The 25,138-nt window shown below is 43.0% G+C and overlaps 1 protein-coding gene across 1 annotated transcript in view; it reads left to right on the top strand.

Moving 5' to 3' along the window:
* The window catches only part of ITGB8 (integrin subunit beta 8), a 288,300-nt gene that overhangs the window by 57,419 nt on the left and 205,743 nt on the right, over positions 1–25,138 (top strand). Inside the window, 1 exon segment of the mRNA XM_085630937.1 lies at positions 12,311–12,396. Within this exon segment, the coding sequence (XP_085487063.1) occupies positions 12,311–12,396 (86 nt within the window).

Here is a 25,138-nt window from a genome sequence, read left to right on the forward strand (position 1 = left end):
TTTCTTTTTCTGAACCCCTCGTGCCTCTTTCTGTACCTCTCTTGCCTCTTTATGCACCCCTGTTCCCTCTTTCTGCACCTCTCTTGCCTCTTTCTGCACCCCTGTTCCCTCTTTCTACACCTCTCTTGCCTGTTTCTGCAACTCCCATGCCCCTTTCTGCACTTCTCATGCTTCTTTCTGTACCTCTCTTGCTTCTTTCTGCATCCCTGTTGCCTCTTTCTGCACATCTATTGCATCTTTCTGCACTTCTCTTGTCTCTTTCTGCACCTCTGTTGCTTCTTTCGGCACTTCTCTTTCCTCTTTCTGCCCCCTTCTTGCCTCTTTCTGCATTCTGTTGCATTTTCTCTACTTCTCTTACTTCTTTCGGCACCGGTCTTGCTTCTTTTTGCAACCTTCTTGCCTTTACTGCACCCCTCTTCCCTCTTCCTGCACCTCTCTTGCCTCTTTCTACACCCCTCTTCCCTCTCTCTGCACCTCCCTTGCCTCTTTCTGTACCTCTCTTGCCTCTTTCTGCACCCCTCTTCCCTCTCTCTGCACCTCTCTTGCCTTTATCTGCACCCCTCTTCCTTCTTTCTGCACCTCTCTTGCCTGTTTCTGCAACTCCCTTGCCCCTTTCTGAAGTTCTCTTGCCTCCTTCAGCAACTCTATTGCTTCTTTCTGCACTTCCCTTGCCTCTATATGCTTCTTTCTGCACTTCTCTTGCCTCTATCTGTACATCTCTTGCGTCTATTTTCACATCACATGCCTTTCTGCACCTCTCCTGCTTCTTTTTGCACCTCTCTTGCCTCTTTCTGTACGTCACATGCTTTTTCTGTGCTTCTCTTGCTTTTTCTGCACCTCTCCTGTTTCTTTCTGCAACTCTCTTGTCTCTTTCATCACTTCTCTTGCTTCTTTCTGCATTCTGTTGCTTCTTTTAGAACTTCTCTTGCCTCTTTCTGTACTTCTCTTGCCCGTTTCTGCACCTGTATTGCCTCTTTCTGCATCTCCGTTGCTTCTTTCTGCACCCCTTCTTACCTTTATCTGCATCCTTCCACCTCTTTCTGTACCCCTCTTCCCTCTGTCTGCACTTCTCTTGCCTCTTTTTGCACCTCTGGTGCTTTTTTCTGCACTTCTCTTGCTTTTTTCTGCACATCTCTTGCTTTTTTCTGCACCCCTGGTACCTCTTTCTCCACTCATCTTCCCTCTTTCTGCACCTCTCTTGTCTCTTTCTGCACCTCTCTTGTGTCTTTATGCACCTCTCTTGCCTCTTTCTGCACTTCTGTTGCCTCTTTCTGCAACTCTGCTGCTTCTTTCTGCACTTCTCTTGCCTCTTTGTGCACCTCTGATGCTTCTTTCTGCACTTCTCTTGCCTTTTTCTGCACTCCTGTTGCCTCTTTTTGCACTTCTGTTGCTTCTTTCTCCACTTCTTTTGCTTTTGTCTGCATCTGTCTTGCTTCTTTCTGCACCCCTCTTGCCTCTTTCTGCAAACCTCTTCTCTCTTTCTGCACCACAGTTCCCTCTTTCTGCACCTCTATTGCCTCCTTCTGCAGCTCTGTTGCTTCTTTCTACACTTCTCTTGCCTCTTTCTGCACCCCTCTTGCATGTTTTTGCACATCACTTCCCTCGTTCTACACCTCTCAATCCACTTTCTGCACCTCTCTTGCCTCTTTCTGCAACTCACTTGCCTCTTTCTGCAGTTCTCTTGCTTTTTTTCTGCATCTCTCCTGTCTATTTCTCCAACTCTCTTGTCTCTTTCATCACTTCTGCTTCTTTCTGCACCTCTGTTGCTTCTTTCAGCACTTCCCTTGCCTCTTTCTTTACTTCTCTTGCCTGTTTCTGTATGTCTTTTGTCTCTTTCGGCACCTATGTTGCTTCTTTCTGCACCCCTCTTGTCTTTTTCTGAACCCCTCGTGCCTCTTTCTGCACCCCTGTTCCCTCTTTCGGCACCTCTTTTGCCTCTTTTTACACCCGTGTTCCCTCTTTCTGCACCTCTCTTGCCTGTTTCTGAACCTCTCTTGTGTCTTTCTGCACCTCTCGTGCCTGTTCCTGCACCTCTGTAGCTTCTTTCTGCACTTCTGTTCTCTCTTTCTGCTCCTCTGTTGCTTCTTTCTGCACTTCTCTTGCCTCTTTCTGCACCTCTGTTGCTTCTTTAAGCACTTCTCTTGCGTCTTTCTGTACCCCTCTTGCCTCTTTCTGCAGTTCTGTTGCTTCTTTCTGCACTTCTCTTGATTCTATCTGTACCTCTCTTGCTTCTTTCTCCACCCCATTGCCTCTTTCTCCACTCGCCCTCCCTCTTTCTGCGCCTCTCTTGTCTCTTTCTGCACCTCTCTTGTCTGTTTATGTACCTCTCTTGCCTCTTTCTGCACTTCTGTTGCCTCTTTCTGCACCTCTGTTGCTTCTTATTGCACATGTCTCCCTCTTTCTGCATATCTGTTGCTTCATTCTGCACTTCTCTTTCTTCTTTTTGTACATCTGTTCTTTCTTTCTGCACTTCTCTTGCCTCTTTTTGCACCTCTGTTACTTCTTTCAGCACTTCTCTTGCCTCTTTCTGAATCCCTGTTGCCTTTTTCTGCACATCTCTTGCCTGTTTCTGCACGTCTTGCCTCTTTCAGCACCACTGTTCCCTCTTTCTGCACCTCGCTTGCCTGTTTCTGAAACTCTCCTGCCTCTTTCTGCAGTTCACGTGCCTGTTTCTGTACCTCACTTGCCTCTTTGTGCACCACTCGTGCCTCCTTCTACACCTCTCTTGCTTCTTTCTGCAACATACTTGCCTGTTTCTGCACATGTCTTGCTTTTTTCTGCACCCCTCCCGTTTGTTTCTGCAACTCTCTTGTCTCTTTTATCACTTCTCTTGCTTCTTTCTGCACCTCTGTTTTTTCTTTCAGCACTTTGCTTGCATATTTCTGCATTTCTCTTGCCTCTTTCTGTATCCCTCTTGCCTCTTTCCACATCTTTCTTGCCTGCTTCTGCACTTCTCTTGCTTCTTTCTGCACCACTGTTGTCTCTTTCTGCACCTCTGTAGCTTATTTCTGCCCTTCTCTTGCCTCTTTCTGCACCTCTGTTGCTGCTTTCAGCACTTCTCTTGTCTCTATCTGCACCCCTCTTGCCTCTTTCTACAGTTCTGTTGCTTCTTTCTTGCCTTCTCTTGCTTCTTTCTGCACTTCTCTTGCTTTTTTGTGCACCAGTCCTGCTCTTTCTCCACCCCTCTTCCCTCTTTCTGCACCTCTCTTGCCTGTTTCTGCACCTCTCTTGCCTTTTTCTGCACTTCTCTTGCCTCTTTGTTCACCACTGTTGGTCATGAGTTTAGGGCCCCTGCCAACCTGCAGGGACCATTGCCACGATTTTGGAAACTCTACCAAATGTGCAAAGGCCCTTTGTGAATCAGGCTGACACTGTGTATGTTTTGTAAGGTATGAAAGACTCCATGGTCTGGAGCTTTCTGTAGGCAATGTTTGCTTTAATATCAGCAAAATCAGTTGTAAACAGTAGACCATAAAACAGGCACACAAACAGACAAAAAACTGACCTGTCAGACCATCCTGCCGAGCACTGCTTGGTTGCCTTTTAGGCCAGTCCCATCCTGTACGTGTCAGAGAAGGTGAACGTGTCTGTCTATAAGATGAAAGGCGTGTGCGATAGAATGAACGTGTGTTATACTGACAGTTACCTTCTCTGTCTGTGAGGATGAGGCTATGTGTTTGTATGAAATGAAGTCTTTGAAGTGCACCCTTTCTGTCGCTGCAGCCTTTTCAGACTGCATTGTGCTGTTCCCTACCCCAGCAAGAAGTGTTGCTCCTACTTCTGACACATAGGGCATCCCTCAACACATTAGTGAAAGCTGGCCTTCTCATCCAGTCGATTACCATGCCAATCACGCCACTCCCTCGTGTAGTGCCCTGTCACAGTGCACCTTTTGCCTCTTCTTGAAGTGAACTGTTTTCCCCATCCCTTGAATGCAGTCTTCCCAGTGTTCTGGCACCTTTTGTGTGAGTTACCACCCAATGCCATGCTACAAAAAAGGGACAACCTTCTTCTTCAGTAACTATCTGACCACTCTTATAGAGAGCACACTTTTTACTCTTTCCTTTATTTCCCATCATCCCCTGCGCCTTAGTTTTGTACACTACCGTGTTGTAGTGTTTCTTTTGCTGTACTGTTAAAGTGCACCTGTTGTTCCCAAATGTTCATTTGTACAATGCACTGGCTCTGGTCAGTTCAGTAGAAGTTGATGAGAAGCAGGAATATTTGTAGCAGCACCTGCTTGAACTGCTGATGATGCGCCAAAGGCTGTGCTCACGGTACAGAGAGTCTTGACAGTAGTGAGAACTCAGTGGGGTTCATTCATAACCTGTGTTGATGTTGGGAGTCACTGGTTCCTATCTCAGTGGGTCAGTCCATCTTGCTTACCGGTTCTCCTGTTGTAGACTTAGCAAAGCAAATGGAAGCCTTGGAAGTGGTACTGTACGAAAGTGTTATCATTGATAGCAGTAGTCTGCAATGGTGGGTGTCTTCTTACCAGTTGTCAATTTCCTTACTTTACTAACATTTTCCCATCATGATTTTAAACTGTCGCCCTGGTGTACTTGCTGCTGACAGCACCTTGTTTGTGTTTTTCCGCAGTATATACCATCTCAGCTGGTGGTATAAATTATATTGATTTTTTATTCTTTTCAAGAAGCGTATAGTAGCTTAACGGGCAGGGAAGGATGCGAATTGTAGGCTCAGAATATTAAAAGTGTGCGCACAGAAGGTACCAGTGTGTCTGCAAGACCTCAGCTGGTCCAAGGGTTTGGAAGTCCCAGGCACAAGCAAATTCTGTACAGAAGACTGACTTCACTCTAATTTCAGGTGAAGATCAATGTGCTATGAACTGGCACAGGTCACCTTTAGTGCCAGGAGCATTGGGCTGAAACATTTAGAGTCATCCTGTAGTATAATATGGGTCACGTGAATGGAGTCCCGCTTACACCAAAGGGTGCATTTAGGGATATCCCGCGTGATGAAGAGCTCTGAGGGCCTTCTTATCAACCAAGGATACCTGTTCCCTAGATACCTAAAAATGCTTATGCTTCATAAAGCAGATGACATGTTAAATCAAAGGATTTTGGACCAGATCTATGACATAATTCAGAAGCGGAGCAACAGCACTGGGTGAGGCTAAAGCAGGCCCAGCTTCTGGATTCTCTGTCTGAGAGGGCCATGAAAAAACATGGGTAGGCAAAGGTGATAGATGTAGTGGGGGAAAAATCATCAACTCATGTAAGGTGTGCTGTTTTAGACAGTGGCAATATAGGTCCAATTTTGACAAGTCTACAAAGTGAACATCACATGTTTGCTAATTTTGACACCAATTGAGCACAATATTGATTTTTCTCAGTACTTAATTTGTACTCTATATAGTGGTACAGAGCATCATTCCCTGTGTCTGCTTGCCCTCTGATCACACCTGCTGGAAGTGCCTATTTTGGAGCTCTTAGTGTGGTTGTTAGAGGGCATCCCGGTGCTCAGCGCCAACTAAGCTTAACCATGCCCAGAGGTTACAGCAGACAAGAGCTTTTGTGCTACAGAGCATGTCTAAGGTGTATGAATTATGAAAGTAGAGGTGGTATCTAACCATAGCTAACCATACATTGTGAAGGGCATTGTCTTTCAGGGTGCAGATCATTAGTAGAATATCCTTTCAGTAGTAATTTCACATATCATGCTTCACTAAATAGTGTCATAGTGATAAATGAAATAAAGTTATGAAGTTCTAGTGAGATTTGCAAATCACTGTCTCATAGTTAAATATCATATAACGAAAGCCCCACATCCTATTTATAGAAATACGGCAATGCAAATTATAAAGGTACTGTGAGAAGTTGGCCTGGTATATACTGTCCACTAGTTATAGTGGGCACCCTGTACCAGTCCAAGCAACCCCTTATTGGTTATAGGTTAAAGACAACCTTTATTGAAAGCTATCCTAGTGGTAGCTATGGAGAGCAGCCTTCAGGCTAAGTTTTGAAGGAATGTAAAGCAGCTTGTTTTACCAGTCTATAATCTCTTGAGTGGCTAAATGAAAGACAACCACACCGGGTATATATATAAAATATATGTATTTATTTCTAAACGCACCCTCCTAGTCTCTTTATGAGACTAGAGGTCAAAAAACATAAGTTACACTTCAAATATGGCATTAAAATAGCACAAATACACGTCAGGCACTAGTTGCGAGCCAAACCATATACTACAATAGTGGTATAAGAATGACGACTTAACCAGACACAAGGCCTAGAGCCTGTAGAATTGCTGGGACCCTAAGGAACCACCCAAGGTAGTGACACAGGGGACCCACGGGGGCCGTATGCAGTGTGAGAACACAGCCGCGAGCTCCCGTTAGCTTCTATGGGGAAAGTCGCGGTTAGGTTTTTATAGATTAGGGACACTTAGAAATGAGTCAGGACCAAACCCTTTTGGACTTAGAAAGTTCTAGGGCCAACACCCACGGGAGCACAGAAGTACTCGCATTACCACACCCAGGGAAGCCGGGTGCATAGGTGTCAAATGGTGTCAGGTTCTGTCGTCGTTTTCAATGGGAGCTGGCAAAGAAGTGCTGCTGCCGGGAAAATGCGAAGTGTCCGAAGAGATCCAAGCCTGGATTAAAGTCGAGAACAACCTGAAAGCAGAGGGGACAGAGCCCGGGTCACTTGCCAGTGACCAGGAAGGCGATAGGCGGATGACCACCGATGTCGGGTGATTACAGATGAAAGAGGTGAAGCTTGACTCTTCAGCCACGAAGACCAGGAGGCGTCAAGGATGACCAGGAGCTGGATTCGAGCTTTCCCACGAAGGATATCGAGTGCTGCAGTGTCGGTTGCCCGAATTGGACACAACAAGCCTTGGCAACAGCAACCCACACAGAAAAGAGAAAGATGCTTTGGTGTAAACCAGCAAGGTCTGAGGGACTCACCACTTGGTAGGGAGTCAGGGCACGTCTGGAGCAACCAGGGAAGCCCAAGGAAATACAAAGTTACCCCCTCAGGGACCCACCAGTCGACGGACCAGGGATCACGAAGGGACCTCAAGAGGAAACACAAAATGGCGGCCCACGGGTAACTCGAGGTGACTAGGCCGACAATCTTTGTGGATCTTCTGCTCGAGATGGGGGCTACAAGTAACCCTAAGCACGACTTCAAGAGACGTCGAGAAGTCAATGCACGTGCAAAAGTGCACGGTGACCAGGAGTTCCGGTTCCACGCTACTCATAAGGGCTGCGCATCTCAACTTTGCTGGGGACTCGGGTCGGCCTCTGAGATGTCTGGAAATCCTCTTCCTGGGCTGCAAATACTTCGGAGTCCGGCGGGATCTTTGGAAATGCAGACCGGCAGATCTGTTCTGCAGAGAGGTTTGCCCTTATGACCTTGAATAATTCTGAAAGAGATTGTTTAAAAAAAAGTTTTCCTTTCATTTATTTTTATGTGGGTGATGTGTGAGTCTATTAGGGATAGTTTGTAGTCAAATGTGTTTATGTTTCATGCAACATCCATAAAAAAAGCTTCTTTTAGATCAAAACAGGACCTTACTTGTGAAAAACGGGAGGGTGTCACAGAAATTATTTCCAGTAATATTAGTGAGCTGCTGCTGTATTCCAATGTTGAAAACCACACATCACTATATCTAAATATTAGATGAAAACACATTTAGACTTGTGTGCCTTCCCCAAAGAGAATGTGAAAGAGCTGACATTGGATCATGAATTCAAAGCTGTTCTGAATAGGAGCTCTCAAATACGTTTGGTGCAGGGCCCCCAAAATCCTTGAGATGCCCCTGACCCTGAGGCTCTCATTATGAATTGACACTTAATTCCGACGGGCTAGTAACCGCAGTTACCAGCTCTATCGGAATTATGAGATCCATGGGAATGTCGCAGATCTGTTGTTTTCACCCAGATATTTCAGCTACTGAAAAATATCTGCCTTAAACACCAGCGAATCAATGTGCCTAATTCCCTCTAGTATGCAAACTTTGAAATGTGATCCAAAATAACATATTTGTACTCTCCATCATATTATGATGCATAGCTATCATTTTACAATATGTATATAAATCAGTTATTCACTTGGTAATTTAAAGCAACCTAGCAATTATACTGTTGCACCGTTTCATTATTTATTAATCTCAATGACTGGCTGTAACTTTCACTCTATTTATTTCATTTCAGATTCACATTTCCCACCAACTCTGCAAATGTGACATAAACACGGATATAGTTTTAATAAGTGAAAGAAATGTCTGTTGAATGAATATTGATTAATGGATGTGTGTTGCTTTGGGGGCGTTGTGGCATGTTTCACAGGAAAGCGAGCCAGGACAAATATCCCTAAGGCCTTTAATAGTGTTTAAAGTTGGCCAGACTTTATTGGTAAAATAGAGAACGAGCTTATGTCTTTACGCCAAATTCATTTTTCATTTTTACAGCAACATGGAACCCAACAGCCTAAAGATGAACTATGTAGGTTTGTTAAAGCTTATTTAAAAATCAGAAATTGATTACATCCACATTTATTTACTGGGTCAGTATCACTAAGTGAGATGTGACAATTTCGAAAAGGTCTAGTCTAATGTGATGTTTTCGGTTATTTAATCACAACATAAACCATTTACTATAAATAAACTCTCCGTTTTTCAATCACCTTGGCTGTAAATTAACAGGTAGTGCGAAAGGTGATCAATACCTGCATACATGATCACTCTGGGGCTCATAGTTCTCAGTCTTTCTTTAACAAGATAATTTAGGTCTGTATGCATGCAAAGGGTGCGATTGATGAATTATATTTTGGGGTACAGGCCCTACAGTGGCAAATAATCAGAAATGAACAACTCTACATTCTGTAGTGGCAGCAGAAAAGCAGCACAGACACCAGCTTAATGAAAAATGACAGCCTAGGGTTTGACAGGACAGCACTGGGATCATGGGCAGGTTGGCATCATTCCAACAGGAGATGGGAATCTGATGGTTATTGAAAACAGCACAACTTCTTGACAAATTGGCATATAATTCTTATTGTGCAAACATCAGTTTGATCGTTTGAGTTCTAGGACTCCTTTGCAGTAAGGATGGCTCTATTGGGTGAAATGGTAAGAGCTTCTTTGTTTTTATTATCCTTTGAAAATAGCATAAGATTCAATCAGCATGTAATACAACACAAACCCAATCAATCAATCAGGGAATTGTAAGTGAGCTACTCACCCGTGAGGGTCTCAAGGCGCTGAAGGGGGGTCCGCAGATCTGTTTAGCCAAATAGCCAGGTCTTGAGGGTCTTCCTGAAGGTGTTCAGGGAGGGAGCGCGTCTGATGTCTGCCGGTAGCTCGTTCCAGGTCTTGGCTGCAATGTGAGAGAAGGATCTTCCGCCTGCTCTGGAACTGTGGATGGGGAGGGATTCGGTCAGTGCGAGGTTGGAAGATCGGAGGTTTCTTTTGGGTACGTGGAAGTTGATTCTGTCGTTGAGGTATTTGGGTCCGTTGTTTCGTAGGCAATTGTAGGCGTGAGTGAGGATTTTGAAAGTGACTCTTTTCTCCACGGGGAGTCAGTGGAGACTTCGTAGGTGTTGGCTGATGTGTTCATGCTGGGGGATGCCGAGGACGAATCTGGATGTGGTGTTCTGTATTGTCTGGAGTTTGCGGAGTAGGGATTTGTTGATGCCGACGTAGAGTGCGTTTCCATAGTCCAGTCTGCTGGTGATGAGTGCTTGGGTGACTGTCTTCCTTGACTCAAAGGGGATCCACATAAAGGTCTTGCGGAGGATGACGAGGGTGTTGAAGCAGCTGGAGGTGACGGCGTTGACCTGTCGGTTCATGGCGAGTGATGAGTCGAGTACGATGCCGAGGTTCTTGGTGTGGTCTGAGGGGGTAGGTGGGCTTCCGAGGGTAGTTGGGCACCAGGTGCTGTCCCATGCAGAAGGGGTGGTACCGAGGACGAGGACTTCTGTCTTCTCGGCGTTGAGCTTCGGGCAGCTGTTGGTCATCCAGAGTGCAACGTCTTGCATTCCTTACTAGAAGTTGAGTTTGGCAGTGGTGGGGTCTTTGGTGAGGGAGAGGATGAGCTGGGTGTCGTCGGCGTAGGATACGATGTTGAGGCCGTGTTTTCCGACGATGGCTGCGAGGGGGGCCATGTAGATGTTCAAGAGGGTGGGGCTCAGTGATGAATCCTGTGGGACTCCGCAGGTGATTTTCGTGGGTTCAGAGAGGAAGGGTGGGAGTCTGATCCTTTGGCTTCTTCCGTTGTGGAATGATCGGATCCAGTCCAGACCCACAAATTAGTGCAGAAAATGAACCAGTTGTTTACGTTTATTTGCATGAACTTCCATTGCATACAAAAATGCGTTTAAGGGCTTGCGGGGCATTTCAAAGATGTGTAGTGTAAACCTTTTGGAAATTAGAGGTACGGCTTAGTTCTTATAATTATTTCCCCCTTGGGTCTGTCTTCCTTAAAAGATGGGGTCCTACCCATGCTCCAACAAATGAATACATCTATTCAGAGGTATGAGACTTCCAAACAGATTCTGAAATGTCACAGTAACTGACACCTTCATGTTTTAGTATGCTAGAGACAACTGGGCGTCAAACTGGGAAACTTCAAATATTGACAGTGTAGTATTTGTGGTGAGGGGGAGTGTGTGTGTGTTTGGCGCATATTATTTGATTGTCTTTATGAATCCATGGTTTACAGGACCTCTGGCGCTGAGGCAGAGGTCTTCAAACTGGGGGCCAGACCACCTGGGAGACGGAGATGATCTCAGGAAGTGCGCCAAGTTCTGGCCAAGAGGACCACTTATTATACACCTAGGGCCATATGTAGGTAGCCTAATACCGGTCGGTAACGGCCGATTTTCGGTAAATATCCCGTTACCGACCGGTATTTAGGCTTGTGCTATGTAGGGGGAACATTTCAGGATTCGGTAATTTACCGAATCGGTAAAATTACCGAATCGGTAATTTTACCGATTCGGTAAATACCGAATCCTGAAATGAGATGTAGGTGACACTCAAATGAGTGATGTGTAGGGAAAATAATTCGGTATTTAGCACCAAATATATGTTGGTGCTAAATACCAAATTCATTGCAAAAAGCAATATTTTGCTGGACTAACAGTGCCATGTGGCAGATATACATGCCCTTAGGGCATGTATGTGCGCCACATGTGCACACATGCAGGAATCAGGGGTGCAACAGGGTGTCAATGTGACACCCTGCCACCCTTGAATGTGCTCCCCCCATTACCGAATCGGTATTTACCGATTCGGTAATGAGGCATACCTTCCCATTGATTCCTATGGGCCTCCAGGCCCATAGGAATTAATGGGAAGGTATGCCTCATTACCGAATCGGTAAATACCGATTCGGTAATTACCGAATTTCTCCGATTCTTTAATATTTACCGAATGATTACCTACATACGAGTTACCACTTCTTAAATACCGAATCGGTAAAGTTCGGTATTTAAGAAGTGGTAACTTGTATGCTACCTACATATGGCCCCTAGGGAGCAAAGAGAAACATCATGCTTGAAAAGGTCCTGTGAATAGAGTGAATGAAAACAGTGGGAGTGAGCCACTATGTAATGCCATTTTCACCATGACCTGGCTGACAGTAGGTGTCAAAGTGTGTTGGAGGTGAGATGTTAGGGGTTAAATGATCCTCAAAGTCCCTCTACTTTTCTCGTAAGGCATGATTGCAGTCATGCATTTGATTGCATTTTAAAAGGGATAACTGAATATAACTTGATAACTGCCAATTTTACATAATAATTATGAGAAAATACGTTTGTCATTCTGGGAGGGGCAGTAATTATTTTTTTTTACATCAGGGAATCGCCTCATTAAAAACTTTAAAGGTCGCTTGTCTGGGGTGATCAGTGAAGAAGAGTAAACTTCATGATATGTTATTAAGTTCCATCACAATCTATTTCTTTCATGACACTGCGTTGCTCAGCTGCCTTCTACAGATATCTTGACATATTCCTTATCCACCTTCAACCATGATATGCATACTTATTTCTTGATTCATCTTGTAAAAGCAGGTTCCCTGCTGCATTGCAGGTGTGTACAGCTGTTTGCAATGTTAATATAAAAGGGCACAGTGATAAAACAGATTAACTGACGGGCCTGCAATCGACTTTTTTGGCATCTTTTGTAATATAATTTCTGTTGCATTTCTAATGGGCATCTGTGAAACATTTCCACTTTATATAGCTTTTAAGACGTTTACACGACATGACCGACTATATAATCGTTTGGTGCTGTATAGTTTTAAATTAATACATTCATGAATTGTTTTATTTTACTGCAGCTGAAAACAAATGCAACACTTCAAAGGCAGTGACATGTTCAAAGTGTCTTTCTCTTGGCACAGAATGCGCATGGTGCACTCAGAGGGTATGTGATTCCTTTTTTCCCTTCTTTGCTGTTTACCCAATGTAATAACAATTTAAATTGTTTTCGTTATGAAACTGAGGCTTTCAAGAAAATGCACTTTCAAGAACTATGGATGAGGAAATTACAAGAGAAATATCTTTACCTCAAACAACTTTATATGCAAGTTACAGTAAACTTCATATTGTGCTGGCAGCATTTTATGATTTACATTTGCCTCTTTTTTGCAAAGAAAAAGTGCTCCAGGTTCCATAGCTACAGGGAGGGTGCTTTCAATTATTTTAAAATTATAATTGCAAAATGTATTAACACAGTCCGATTTTTTCATTTCTTCTAAATATTTGTACTTTAATTAACCATGTAGAGGTTTACCCACATCACTTTGAGATAAGAATTCTGACGTGAACATATGTTCTTGAAATTCTGATGTAATTTTGACACCTGTTTTCTTTTAACTCATCTGGGGCTGTATTACTGGAGTATTACTGGAGTTCTCCGGGGGGCAAAATGGGCACTTGCGTGTCCCCTTCTGAAATACCTATAGAACTGGTGCACATAACGCACCAGCGCTATCATCTGAGATCAGAGGGCATTCCCTCATTGGCATGGGGCAAACATTGCAACCCATCTCTCCAGCTCCCACACATATTGTTCTAGATTTCCCAACCATAATCCTTGGGCTGCTAATCTTCTTTGAGCCCCCAAAGCTCCCTGAACCAGATATTGCCTTCTTAAATCTCTTATTGACCATTGCGGTATCATTATCAAATGGAAATCATCTAAATACATAACGTTTCATACCATGTTGGACAGGGTCTCATACAAGGGAAGTTCTCTTCTCATAGCTCACAAGATAATCTTTCCAGGAATCAGAGGATATCTCAGAAAGTATGGCAAACTATTAGATAACTTTGGTGAAGACCGCTGAAGTGCATAATTTCAGAGTACTATTCCTCAGTTAATATATACTGTATAACGTCTGACCTCACGCTGAATGACTAGTCACCTTCCAAGTACTATATGTGTTTCCTAGCTACCCTCCAAACGGTCCCCACTCTCTCCACCTCTCTTCTTTTCAATCCCTGGGGTACATATAACTTATATTTTGGTCTACAAAATATACCCCTAACGAAAAACAGTAATATTTTTCACCTCTATAAATTTATTTATTTATATAGTGTTTTATAAAGTGCAAAAATGACCATCACAGTATCAGTGTGTTGTACAAAGAGAAAATGATGGTCTCAGTAAAGAATATACAACTGTCTCTCAAGATACACTTGTACATAGAGTTCAAAGAGCAAGGTATAAAACAATCATAGACAATGTCAGATAGGGTAATGAGAGTTTCAAAAGAGTTCTTTGATTTAGATTCCAAAGAGTAAAGCATAAAACAATAGTGTACAATACTGAATAGTGTGAATAACAGTTTAAAAAAAGTTCTCTTATGACACATGATTTCCTAGTCATAAGACTTTCACTTCCTTCTTGTAGAGCCAAAAGTAGTTGCTCTCGTTGAGGGTTGTAGGGAGTTTTATATTTTTGGAGCAGATCTGGTGATAGTGTATCTGTGTGTTTTCCTTTTTCTTAATCTGGCGGGTTCTAGTATGGAGATTTAGCATTTCGAAATTCCCTTCCACCTCCTGATAGCTTGAGCCTATTTGCCATGTATTTTTGTCCTGAATTGTGTCTGGCTTTGTGGGTTATGCATGCAACCTTCAATGGAAACTTAGCTTGAACTGGGAGCCAATAGAAGGCTCTGAATGATAGGGAAATGCGATCATAATTACATGTGCCAGTTAAGAGTCTAGCTGCTGCACATTTTGTTGCTTTCATTGGGGCTAAGCTCACTTTCAATAAATCTTTGAGAGTGGCATTTTTAAAGTCCAGTCTTGAGAGCACCAGCGATTGAACTGCCGTTTTAAGGTCACCTAGTGGTATGAAGGGTTTTAGTTTTCTTTGACTGGTTAGATGTAGGTTGGCACTCCTGGATGCAGCTTGTATTTGGGCTCACTTGTTTAGGTTTGAGTCTAGAGTGATGCCTAGGGCCTTATGTAGGTGGCCTGGCATTTACCACTTCATAAATACCGAATCATACCGGTTCGGTATTTATGAAGTGGTAAATGCTATGTAGGTATTCCTGCGGTAAAAATTACCGATTCGTAGAAATTCGGTAATTACCGAATCGGTATTTACCGATTCGGTAATGAGGCATACCTTCCCATTGATTGAATCAATGGGAAGGTATGCCTCATTACCGAATCGGTAAATATCGATTCGGTAATGGGGGGAACACAATCAAGGGTGGCAGGGTGTCACATTGACACCCTGTTGCACCCCTGATTCCTGCATGTGTGCACATGTGGCACACATACATGCCCTAAGGGCATGTATGTCTGCCACATTGCACACTTCTAAGCGCTTGAAAATGCATTTACAGAGCCATTCTTCATTTACCACCAACTATTAGTTGGTGGTAAATACCGACTCCACACGACACCCACACACTCCCCCTACATATCATTACAGGATTCGGTATTTACCGAATCGGTAAAATTACCGATTCGGTAATTTTACCGATTCGGTAAATTACCGAATCCTGTAATGTGCCCCCTACATTGCAAAAGCCTAAATACCGGTCGGTAACGGTATAATTACCAAAAATCGTCCGTTACCGACCGGTATTGGGCTACCTACATGAGGCCCCTAGTGTTTTTACAGAGTCACAGATGGTTAGGGTTCAGCTTAGCGACTCAAGGTTCTGAGACAATAGTTAGAGTTGTTGTGTTCCGTGAGATGGGGAGAAAATGATAAATCCCTTTTTTTCTGCGGATTTAATTTTAGGTGACCGTGTGCCAGCCTTTCTTGTGTTTTCCTCAGGATTTCATATAGTCTCTGGATATCCTCTTGGAAGGAAAGTGTGATGTAGAGTTGAGTGTCATCTGCGTACATGTGGTACAAGATGTTTGATTGTTTCAGGATTTCAATGACTGGTTCTATGTATAGATTGAAGCTCATTGGTGAAATAGTAGATCCTTGCTGAATGCCACTGTCAATGTTTACTACGTCATATAGAATGTTGGCAATTTTCACCTTTGGTTGTCAGTTCTGAAGGAAAGAAGTGAACCAGTTAAGGACGGCTCCTGATAGGCCCTTTCTGATTTCAAGAGTTTCTCTGAGGCATTTGTGGCTGACAGTGTCGAATGCCACTAACAAATCCAGAAGTACTAGAAAACAGGATTCATTTTAGTCTAGTGATGTTTGTATATCATCTAGGATGTCTAATAGGTCAAAAATTGTGATGTGTTCACATAACACACCATGTGCACATTTTTGATCAATTTAGAAAGGAAATACAGACTGGATATTAGTCGGAAGTTGTTTAAGTCTTTCTGGCCAGTGCCTGGTTTTTTTTAGTAGGAGGGATACTTGGCCCATCTTCAGGCATTCTGGTAGGGATCCTTGTTGGAGAGATGCCTTCACAATTATTGTCCATAAGGCAGTAACAGATAGGTGGATCTCTTTCAGTAGGTGGGAGAGAATGGGATCATTCAAATGTGTGATAGGTTTCATTAACTGAATAGGTTTCTGGATTTCCCCCTCTGACAGAGGTTTGAAACTGTTCCAGGAGGCTACATGTTTCCTTGAGACAGTTTGGATGTGTTGATCAGTATTCTTGCTGTGTGTTGTGATGGTTGGGTTGGTGGAATCCCTAGGTTAGGCACTCATTTTACCGGGAATAGAGTTGTTTATGGTTGCAATTATTTTTCTTTAAAGAAAGTAGAGAGGTGTTGCAGATGTCCCCTGAGATGTTTGCAGTTATGGATTCTGCACATTTTCGTGACTGTTGCTTTATTATGTCAAAGAGGTTTCAGGGGCAGTTCTATGCTCTGTCTTGTTGAGATTTGCTCACTGTTGTTTTGGCTTTCAGGATTTATTTTTATTTTGAGATTCTGTGCCTTCTCAACTGTTAGAGATGGGTTATATTTGGGTCTGTCCTCCATGATCATTCCAGTTGTCTTATTTGTCTTTTTTCCTTGTTTATTTTTTGGCTGTACAAAGGTACTGACTGTTTTTCCTTTTGCCATTTTAGTCATAATGGAGCAGCCTTTTTGAATTATGTTGTACATACTACTGTTATGGAGATGTATCAAATCTTGGACAGATGTTTGGTTGGTTCGGGGTACTGAGGTGATTTGGCACAGATCAGCCTTTTCTGGTCTTTTTATGCTGCTGAAATACTGCACCCAAGTTTTTCCCCTTCTCTTTTGACTCATGATTTTAGTTTCTATTGTGGATATTTGGAAAAGGATATGATAGTAGTCTGACCAAACTGTTGGGGTTGATGTCTAGAATGTTTACTGATCCCGGTTTTAGTGATGATGAGGTCAAGATAGGCACCTTTGTTGTGGATTGAGCCTTGCATGCTAGAATCATGTTGAGGTCCTGGGGCAGTTTACTGAGTGCAGCCACTGTGGGTTCTCTGACATTGTTTCAGTGCAGGTTGAAATCTCCTTATAATATTGTATTAGAAGCCAAATTAGCATTGATTGTGATCTTTTCCATAAGTTGCTCCAGAAAGATTGTGTTGTCGGCCCATTGATGGTATAAAAGGAGTGTATTCGGTAAAAGTTTCATTCCCAGCTCGCTTTCAGCTCCCATGATTTCAAACAATGATGTATCTTCTAGCGAGAGTAAGTTTAGGGATTTTCTGTAGATTATAACAAGCCCTCCCCCGCTTCAATCTGCGGTTTAGATGTAAGATAGAAAAATCGGGGGTTAAAGAGAAGGTCCATTCTTGGAGTTGGGTTGAGGCAGTTTTCAGTTAGAAAGAGAATATCCAGCTCATACGCTAAGAACAACTCTGCTATGTCAGTTGCATGTTTTTCAACTGATCTGCAGTTGTGCAGCATGCATTTCAGGGTAGTTATTGTTTTGTGGGTTGCGTACTGTGGTTGATATTGTGTCAGGTTGTTGTGATTGACTTGTATAGGGTTGTAGCTCCAGTTTTTGTAATTGGATATCTTGATGATCAGAATGTTGAATGCTGTGTCGGGGGGAGGTTTTCTGTGTGTCCTAATAGTGAATTAGTGGAGTCTCTATCTCTTCTTCTGAGAGGTGATTATTCGTTCCTCTCGGTCGGTGAAGCTTGTTTTCACGGAGAGTTGTGCATATAGTGTTGTAAATAAGAAAGTCGTTTTTTTTTTAAACCTTTTTTATAGTCCGCTGTGATCTCTACCTGCTGCCGCTGTGTTCACCATTCTTTGGCCCGCATACTCGCACATAAAAATTTTAACAAGAGGAACCTTTTGTTCCTTACCTTTTTAAATCGTTGAAGAGACTGCCTGCTGTGTGTGGTTGTGGGGTCTAAAGTGGGAGGCATTGAATACTCTTGCGCTGTGCTGCTAGGACGTCCCCCAACACTCGTTCCTATTCGCGAGTGTAGTGGGAGGGTCACTTCCGCACTTGGCCACGCCCCCTTACACCACCGGCCGCTACTTATTCACTCCAATGCAAGCGCGCAGCGGTCCGCTGTGATCTCTACCTGCTGCCGCTGTGTTCACCATTCTTTGGCCCGCATACTCGCACATAAAAATTTTAACCAGAGGAACATTTTGTTCCTTACCTTTTTAAATCGTTGAAGAGACTGCCTGCTGTGTGTGGTTGTGGGGTCTAAAGTGGGAGGCATTGAATACTCTTGCGCTGTGCTGCTAGGACGCCCCCCAACACTCGTTCCTATTCGCGAGTGTAGTAGGAGGGTCACTTCCGCACTTGGCCACGCCCCCTTACACCACCCTCCGCTACTTATTCACTCCAATGCAAGCGCGCAGCGCGCGCGCAGCGGGCGCGCCGTTGGCGCGCCAGATGCGCGCCAGAGGCAAGCCCGTCTGCGCCCTAGAGCGCCCAGCGGCCATAAACGCTGTTCCTGACGAGCGGGATAGTAGCTCATGCCGCAAATACTCTGCTAGGGAACTGTACCAGCTACGGGGTAAGGAATGCGTTTGTATACCCTATGACTTGTCAGTTACACCTTTGGCCAACTGCACAGGTTGTGATTTCACATTTAGTTATAACAGAGGCAAAACTCAATCTGTACCCTACACAACTAAAGCCTCAGCGAGATCAGTAAGCTCCACCTTTAATTTTTGGAGTATTAACTGCAGGTCCCTCCCTAAAAACAAGGAACATATATTTGATTTGTTAAGCACCGTTCTCCCGGATGCATTATTTCTCACAGAAACTTGCCTTCATTCTAGTTCCTGTGCGGATGTGGCCAGTGCCCTTCCACCTGGCTATGTTATTTTGAGAAGAGACCGCAGTTCTGGGAGAGGTGGTGGGATCGCAATTATATTTAAAGACATCTACACTTGCCGGTTAGAAGCTTTACCATTTCCCGACTGTGAAGCGGGGCTGTTTAAACTGACACTCTCACCCCACCTGACCCTTTCAGGTATTCTTCTTTATCGTCCCCCAGACAAATCTACTCAGTGGCTCTCTTCGTTCACAGAGCAGATAGCTCCGTATGTTTTGAAGGCTGCAAACTTCGTTATCCTAGGAGATCTTAATCTTCATCTAGAAGACGCTAATAACAACATGAGTAAAGCGTTTCTAGCTGATTGTGAGGCAATTAATTTAGTTTTATGCAATCAGGGACCTACCCATCAGGCCGGACACTTGCTTGATCCAGTTCTATCCAACATTCTGCTCGACTGCAGTACTCCGCACCTCCCCCTTGTCTGGTCCGATCACTTTGCTGTTCAATTCAGTTTTACCTCAGACAGTGCTGCCCCACCAGCCCTGCCCCTTAACGCTGGTGGGTTCAGAGCCTGGTCTAAACTGAATTTGGATAAGCTCAATGCTGAGCTGACATCTACATGCCCTGACATCTCTCTTCCGGTGTCCTCTCTTAATTTGGAAGTGGCCCAGTGGCTGTCGTCTACAATCGAGCACCATTTCCCTTTATGCACTAAGCGTTCTCTTGTACACCTGCCCCCTGCTCCTTGGTTTACGCAGAATCTTAAAACAATGAAGGCTAAGTGCAAACACCTGGAAAGGTGCTGGAGGAAAACCTATTCAGCAGAGAGTAAATTAACTTATAGGTCAGCTTTAAAACACTACCATCTAGCCTGTAGAAAAACGAAAGGGACATTCATCTCTGATTCTATTTCTAAGGCCAGCAATCGCCCCAAGGCTCTTTTTTCCACAATAAAGAAGTTGGCAGGGGCTGATACATCTCCTGCCCCCCCAATACTTGAGGAATCCCAATGTAATGAGATCGCTGACTTCTTTATCACCAAAGTATAAATTATCCACAGTTCCTTGGCAGCAATTTCACCACTGCTCAGTAGTGAGTTCTCCCCCACTATTCATGGTGAGAGTCCTTCTCCCAAGGAAGTGATCGCGGAATGGCCGTTATTGGATCAAGAGTCTTTACGCCTCTGTCTTTCTAAGGTGAAATCTGGCTCTCCTTTAGATCCTATGCCTCCTACCATTCTTGGCCAGCTCGCACATGCCCCCCTTCTTGGGATTCAAGAACTGCTTAATGCCTCTCTTCGGGAGTCCATTGTTCCCGTTGAATGGAAGAGGGCCATGGTGATCCCTCTGCTGAAAAAACCTGGGGCGGATCCTAAAATGTTTGCAAACTTTCGGCCTATTTCCCTGCTACCTATGTTTTCAAAAATCTTGGAGAAGCATGTTAACATTCATCTAACTGCCCATGTGGAGGCAACAGGCTATCTTCATTCCTCTCAGTCAGGTTTCTGCACGAACTTTTCCACGGAAACTGCCCTACTGGGGGTTACTGAGACTCTACGTGCTCATTTAGATCAAGGCGAAACTATGGCACTGATCCTACTTGACTTGAGCGCCGCCTTTGATACGGTGTCCCATTCCATTCTTCTCACCGCATTAAAAAATGCTGGGGTGGCTGGGTCTGCTCTGTCCTGGCTAGCCTAGTTTTTATGTCAGCGCTCATTTCAGGTTTTTTCATCAAGTTGCTCCTCCTCTATTTGTGCATCTGCTCATGGAGTTCCCCAGGGGTCCACGCTAAGCCCTATGCTTTTTAACATCTACGTGCGACCCCTGGCCTCGATTGCGGAGGATGCGGGACTATCCCTCTACTCTTACGCAGATGACACGCAGATTATCTTCTCCCTATCCTCAAACAAGGAGTGTTCTTTTTCAACACTACAGGAGGGACTTGGTCGCGTGGCTGAATGGATGCAGGTGAATCTATTAAAACTCAACGGCGATAAAACCGAAGTGGTTATATTGGGCAAGGACAAACATCTTTGGGGCCCGAACCATTGGCCCTTGGCAATGGGACCGCTACCCCAACCGGTTACGCATGTACGTAACCTGGGCTTCTTGCTGGACGAATCTCTATCTATGCGTCAGCAAGTTGTCAGCATTTCAGCCACCTGTTTCACCATCTTAAGGTGGCTCCGAAAAATCCTCTGGCTACTCCCCGTTTCAACAAGACGTACCGCGGTCCAAACCCTTGTCACCTCTCGCCTCGACTATGGCAATGTACTCTTTCTGGGTTGTAGCCAGGAGGTACGTAAGAAGCTCCAGCTGGTGCAGAATTCTGCCGCCCGGCTCCTTTGCAAGGTCCCTAGGAGATCTTCCATCTCTCCTTGTTTGCGGGACTTAGATTGGCTGTGTATAGAGAGCCGCATTAAATTTAAGGCTTTCTGCTTTATGTTTAAAATTAAACATGGTTCGGCACCACTCTACCTACGTTCACTGGTCCACCCATATGCCCCTTCCCGTGCCCTTAGATCAGCCTCTCAAGGTAACTTTGTGATCCCCAGATTCAGACGGGTTAGAATGGGGGGTCGCTCCTTTTCTCACCTTGCCCCGAAGCTTTGGAATTCTCTCCCTGTTTCTTTAAAATCACAATCTATTTTCACACAGTTTCGTAAGGGCCTGAAAACTTGGCTCTTTACTCAGTAGATAGTTATCTCAGTTGGGTCTTTTTCATCTTTGGCGCCGGGAGACCCCATGGTGGGTAGCTGTGCGCCTTATAAATTTATTTACAATACAATACAATAGTGGCTGGTTGAATGAAACTCTTACAATGGCAATTAAAGTGTGGAAGTTTAGCTTTAGCGATTATGTCGAACAGCTTTTTCTCTTTCAATACAAATCTCTCCTGCTTCAGTTCTGCATATAGTTTCAATCCATGTTCCAGGACATCTAGTAGACGTATCTTTATATCGTTATCCACATATTGTTTGGTCACGAAGTTGTGTAGTCACACAAGCTCAGTCAATTCAAATGAGTTTCCTTGCTACTGCATGAAATGAAGAAGACATGTTTATTAAAACGTTCCCCTCTCTTTCCCACAAGTTCATGGTGAGGAACAGTTTCACGATGATCCATTAATTTTGAATTTGTTATCTCTCTGAAAACATTGTAAATAGAAAGGACTTAAGCTGCCATTGAGCAACATATCCATTTTATGTGTCTGACCAACAATTCTCTTGGAGCTTTCCTGTGATCTCTTGACTGTCTGTCCGAGTTTCATATCTGGAACCACAGCCTTGAACCTTCCCTCTCTGTCTTTTACCCCAAAATGTCTTTGGAAGAATTCTGTAGAGTTGGTTTTTCCACCAAAAGCTTCTTCACTCTTTCCAAATACCTGGACTCATATCTCAGGTAGTTTATGGGATCACTGACAAAATATCGAGAAGGAGAATATCGACCTACAACAATATCGAGGAAAAATATAGAATGCCAAAATATTGAATGCCTATCTCCAAACAGGTAAGTACAAAAATATAGAATCCAAAATATCGTTGTAAAAAACTATAGTTGGTCAAAATATCGAATTTTTTAAATGTCTTAAAAGTAATGTACAATTATTGAAATAATACATATAATTAAATAAAACATACTTACAAATACTTAAATAACTTTAAAATTAATAAATAATTAATGTAAGTAAAAAAATAAAATGTATATATATATATTAACGTAATATTAATTAAAAATATTCACTATTTTTTGCGTAGGATAGCGGGCGGGTAAAATTTACTATTACCACTCCAGTAAGTGCAATAGTAGGGAAAGCGTTGGATAGAGGGAGGGTAAAAATTACTATTCCCACTCCAGAGAGTGCAACAGTAGGGAAAGCGTTGGATAGCGGGAGGGTAAAAATTACTATTCCCACTCCAGAGAGTGCAATAATAGGGAAAGCATTGGATAGCGTAGGGGTAAAAATTACTATTCCCACTCCAGTGAGTACAACAGTAGGGAAACCGTTGGATAGCGGGAGGGTAAAATTTACTATTCCCACTTCAGTGAGTGCAACAGTAGGGAAAGCGTTGGATAGCGTAGGGGTAAAAATTACTATTCCCACTCCAAAGAGTGCAACAGTAGGGAAAGCATTGGATAGAGTAGGAGTAAAAATTACTATTCCCACTCCAGAGAGTGCAACAGTAGGAAAAGCGTTGGATAGCGTAGGGGTAAAAATTACTATTCCCACTCCAGAGAGTGCAACTGTAGGGAAAGCGTTGGATAGCATAGGGGTAAAAATTACTATTCCCACTCCAGAGAGTGCAACAGTAGGGAAAGCGTTGGGTAGTGGGAGGGCTAAATTTACTATTCCCACTCCAGTGAGTGCAACAGTAGGGAAAACGTCAGATGGCGTAGGGGTAAAAATTACTATTCCCACTCCAAAGAGTGCAACTGTAGGGAAAGCGTTGGATAGCATAGGGGTAAAAATTTGTATTCCCACTCCAAAGAGTGCAACAGTAGGGAAAGCGTTGTATAGCGTAGGGGTAAAAAGTATTATTCCCACTCCAGTGAGTGCAATAGTAGGGAAAGCGTTGGATAGCGTAGGGGTAAAAATTACTATTCCCACTCCAGTGAGTGCAATAGTAGGGAAAATAATAATTTAATATTTTATTAAAAATAAATTTATTATTAATACCAAAAAAAGTATTACAATTAATTACCAATCACACAATATTTAATAATTATTTAATTATAAATACCAATAATGTTTTTTTAAATTACTTACCTGTTAATAAATAATTAGCAACCAATTATTTTTCAATACCAACATTTATTAAATACAAATAATACCAATTAATAATTAATTAATAATAAATTAATTATCAATATTGCACAGTTCTGTTTTTTTCACATTCTTTGAAAAACTCTGCAAACTTAGTTTTCAGGTTTTCTGATTTTGAACTGAGTGTATTGAACATTGCCTGGCTTTGCATAATGTCTTTTGAAGGAAGTGCACCCTTCTTCACTTCTGAGATAAGATATGAAAAACCTAATTTATCATTCTTGTTCCAGAAAATGTTTCGACACACTGTTTTTATAGCCTTAGTTATGATGAGCATATCGAATTAACATAATACGTTCCTCTCAATACTGACTGGACAGTTTTGCTTCCAAATATTTCAGCCTCAATAAGTGCTTTGTTTGTGCCACATCCACTGAGATAACTTCTTGCACACTGCAACACAGCTTTTGTCATGTGGAAAACACCCATCATTGGATAAAGATCATCAAATTCTTCTGGATTGCTCATAAAAATGTCATCTACAATATAGAAAACAGCTTCATCACAAAAAATTGTCAGGATAGGCTGGTCTTGAAGTGGAGCATGCCCATTCTGGAAATTATTTAAAGCTGTCAATATGGTTGAGTAGTTTGTGACTGGAGATGATATTACTGGTAAAAACCTAACCTTGTTCAGTGGGACGGTATTATGGGAGATCAGAGCACGAATTCCAGCCCACGGAAAAAAATGGCTTTTCTTCAGCCTTCAGTCCACACCGAATATTCAATATTGTAAATTTTGTTAAATCAGCTTTACAGATTGCAGCATCAGGTAGAAAAAGATAAATTTCATCAGCCACTTTGAAACTTTCTGGTCGACTGGGACATGTTAATGGCTTGTAGTTCTTTTGCACACATTGGCAAGACAGTTGGCTTATACGTTTGCAGCTTCATTTGTTTATGCCTACAGCTGACACAGCTTGATTTCTAGCAGCTACTTTGGTACAGGCTTGAAAAAGCACCATGGCAGTGTCATGTGTCTGGATCTTCGAGGCAAAGAAGAGCTACCTTAAAAATCATAATTATCAAGAGCAGCAATTGCAAATCCTTTCCTGGTAAAGTGACTGTGCTGTCAGATTCACAACATTTTACAGCATGAGCTGCTAACAAGCTCCTGCTTTGTACTATTTCATTTTAACTTGTTGATACAAAAATCCTATTCATTGAAGTGATTAGCTCTCTACTGACGCACTCGTCATAGATTGCGTGGGCAGTCATCATATGTAGCAGAGTTTTTTTGCTGTGATGTGATTTATAAAACATGATTTGGGAAAAGACAGTACATTTGCACATCATAAGCTTGCAGGTTCATGGGATTGTCTTCCACTTCTTTGCTTCACAGCATCATCAATGTTGTTGGCTTCTGTTCCAAACTCAATGACTTGAGTTTGTAACAGTTTTGTTTTACTTTGCTGATACTAAAGAATGATGTAACAAATGGTAAGACAATAGCAGGCATTCTTTAAAACTACCATGATTTACCGAGCTCTGGGGCATCACAAAATTAGTCATTAAGTCCAAAATCTAAATCTTTCAGGACATTTCTGAAAGTGGATCCAGCTGATTGTACTGCATCCTGCGATCTTATTTTGGCAGCAAGAACTTCATGAGTCAAACCAGCTGAGAACACCATAAGTGGCTCATTCTTTTTGTTAGACTGACA

Source organism: Triturus cristatus, chromosome 10 (genome assembly GCF_964204655.1).
Source record: "Triturus cristatus chromosome 10, aTriCri1.1, whole genome shotgun sequence".
Lineage (NCBI taxonomy): Eukaryota > Metazoa > Chordata > Amphibia > Caudata > Salamandridae > Triturus > Triturus cristatus.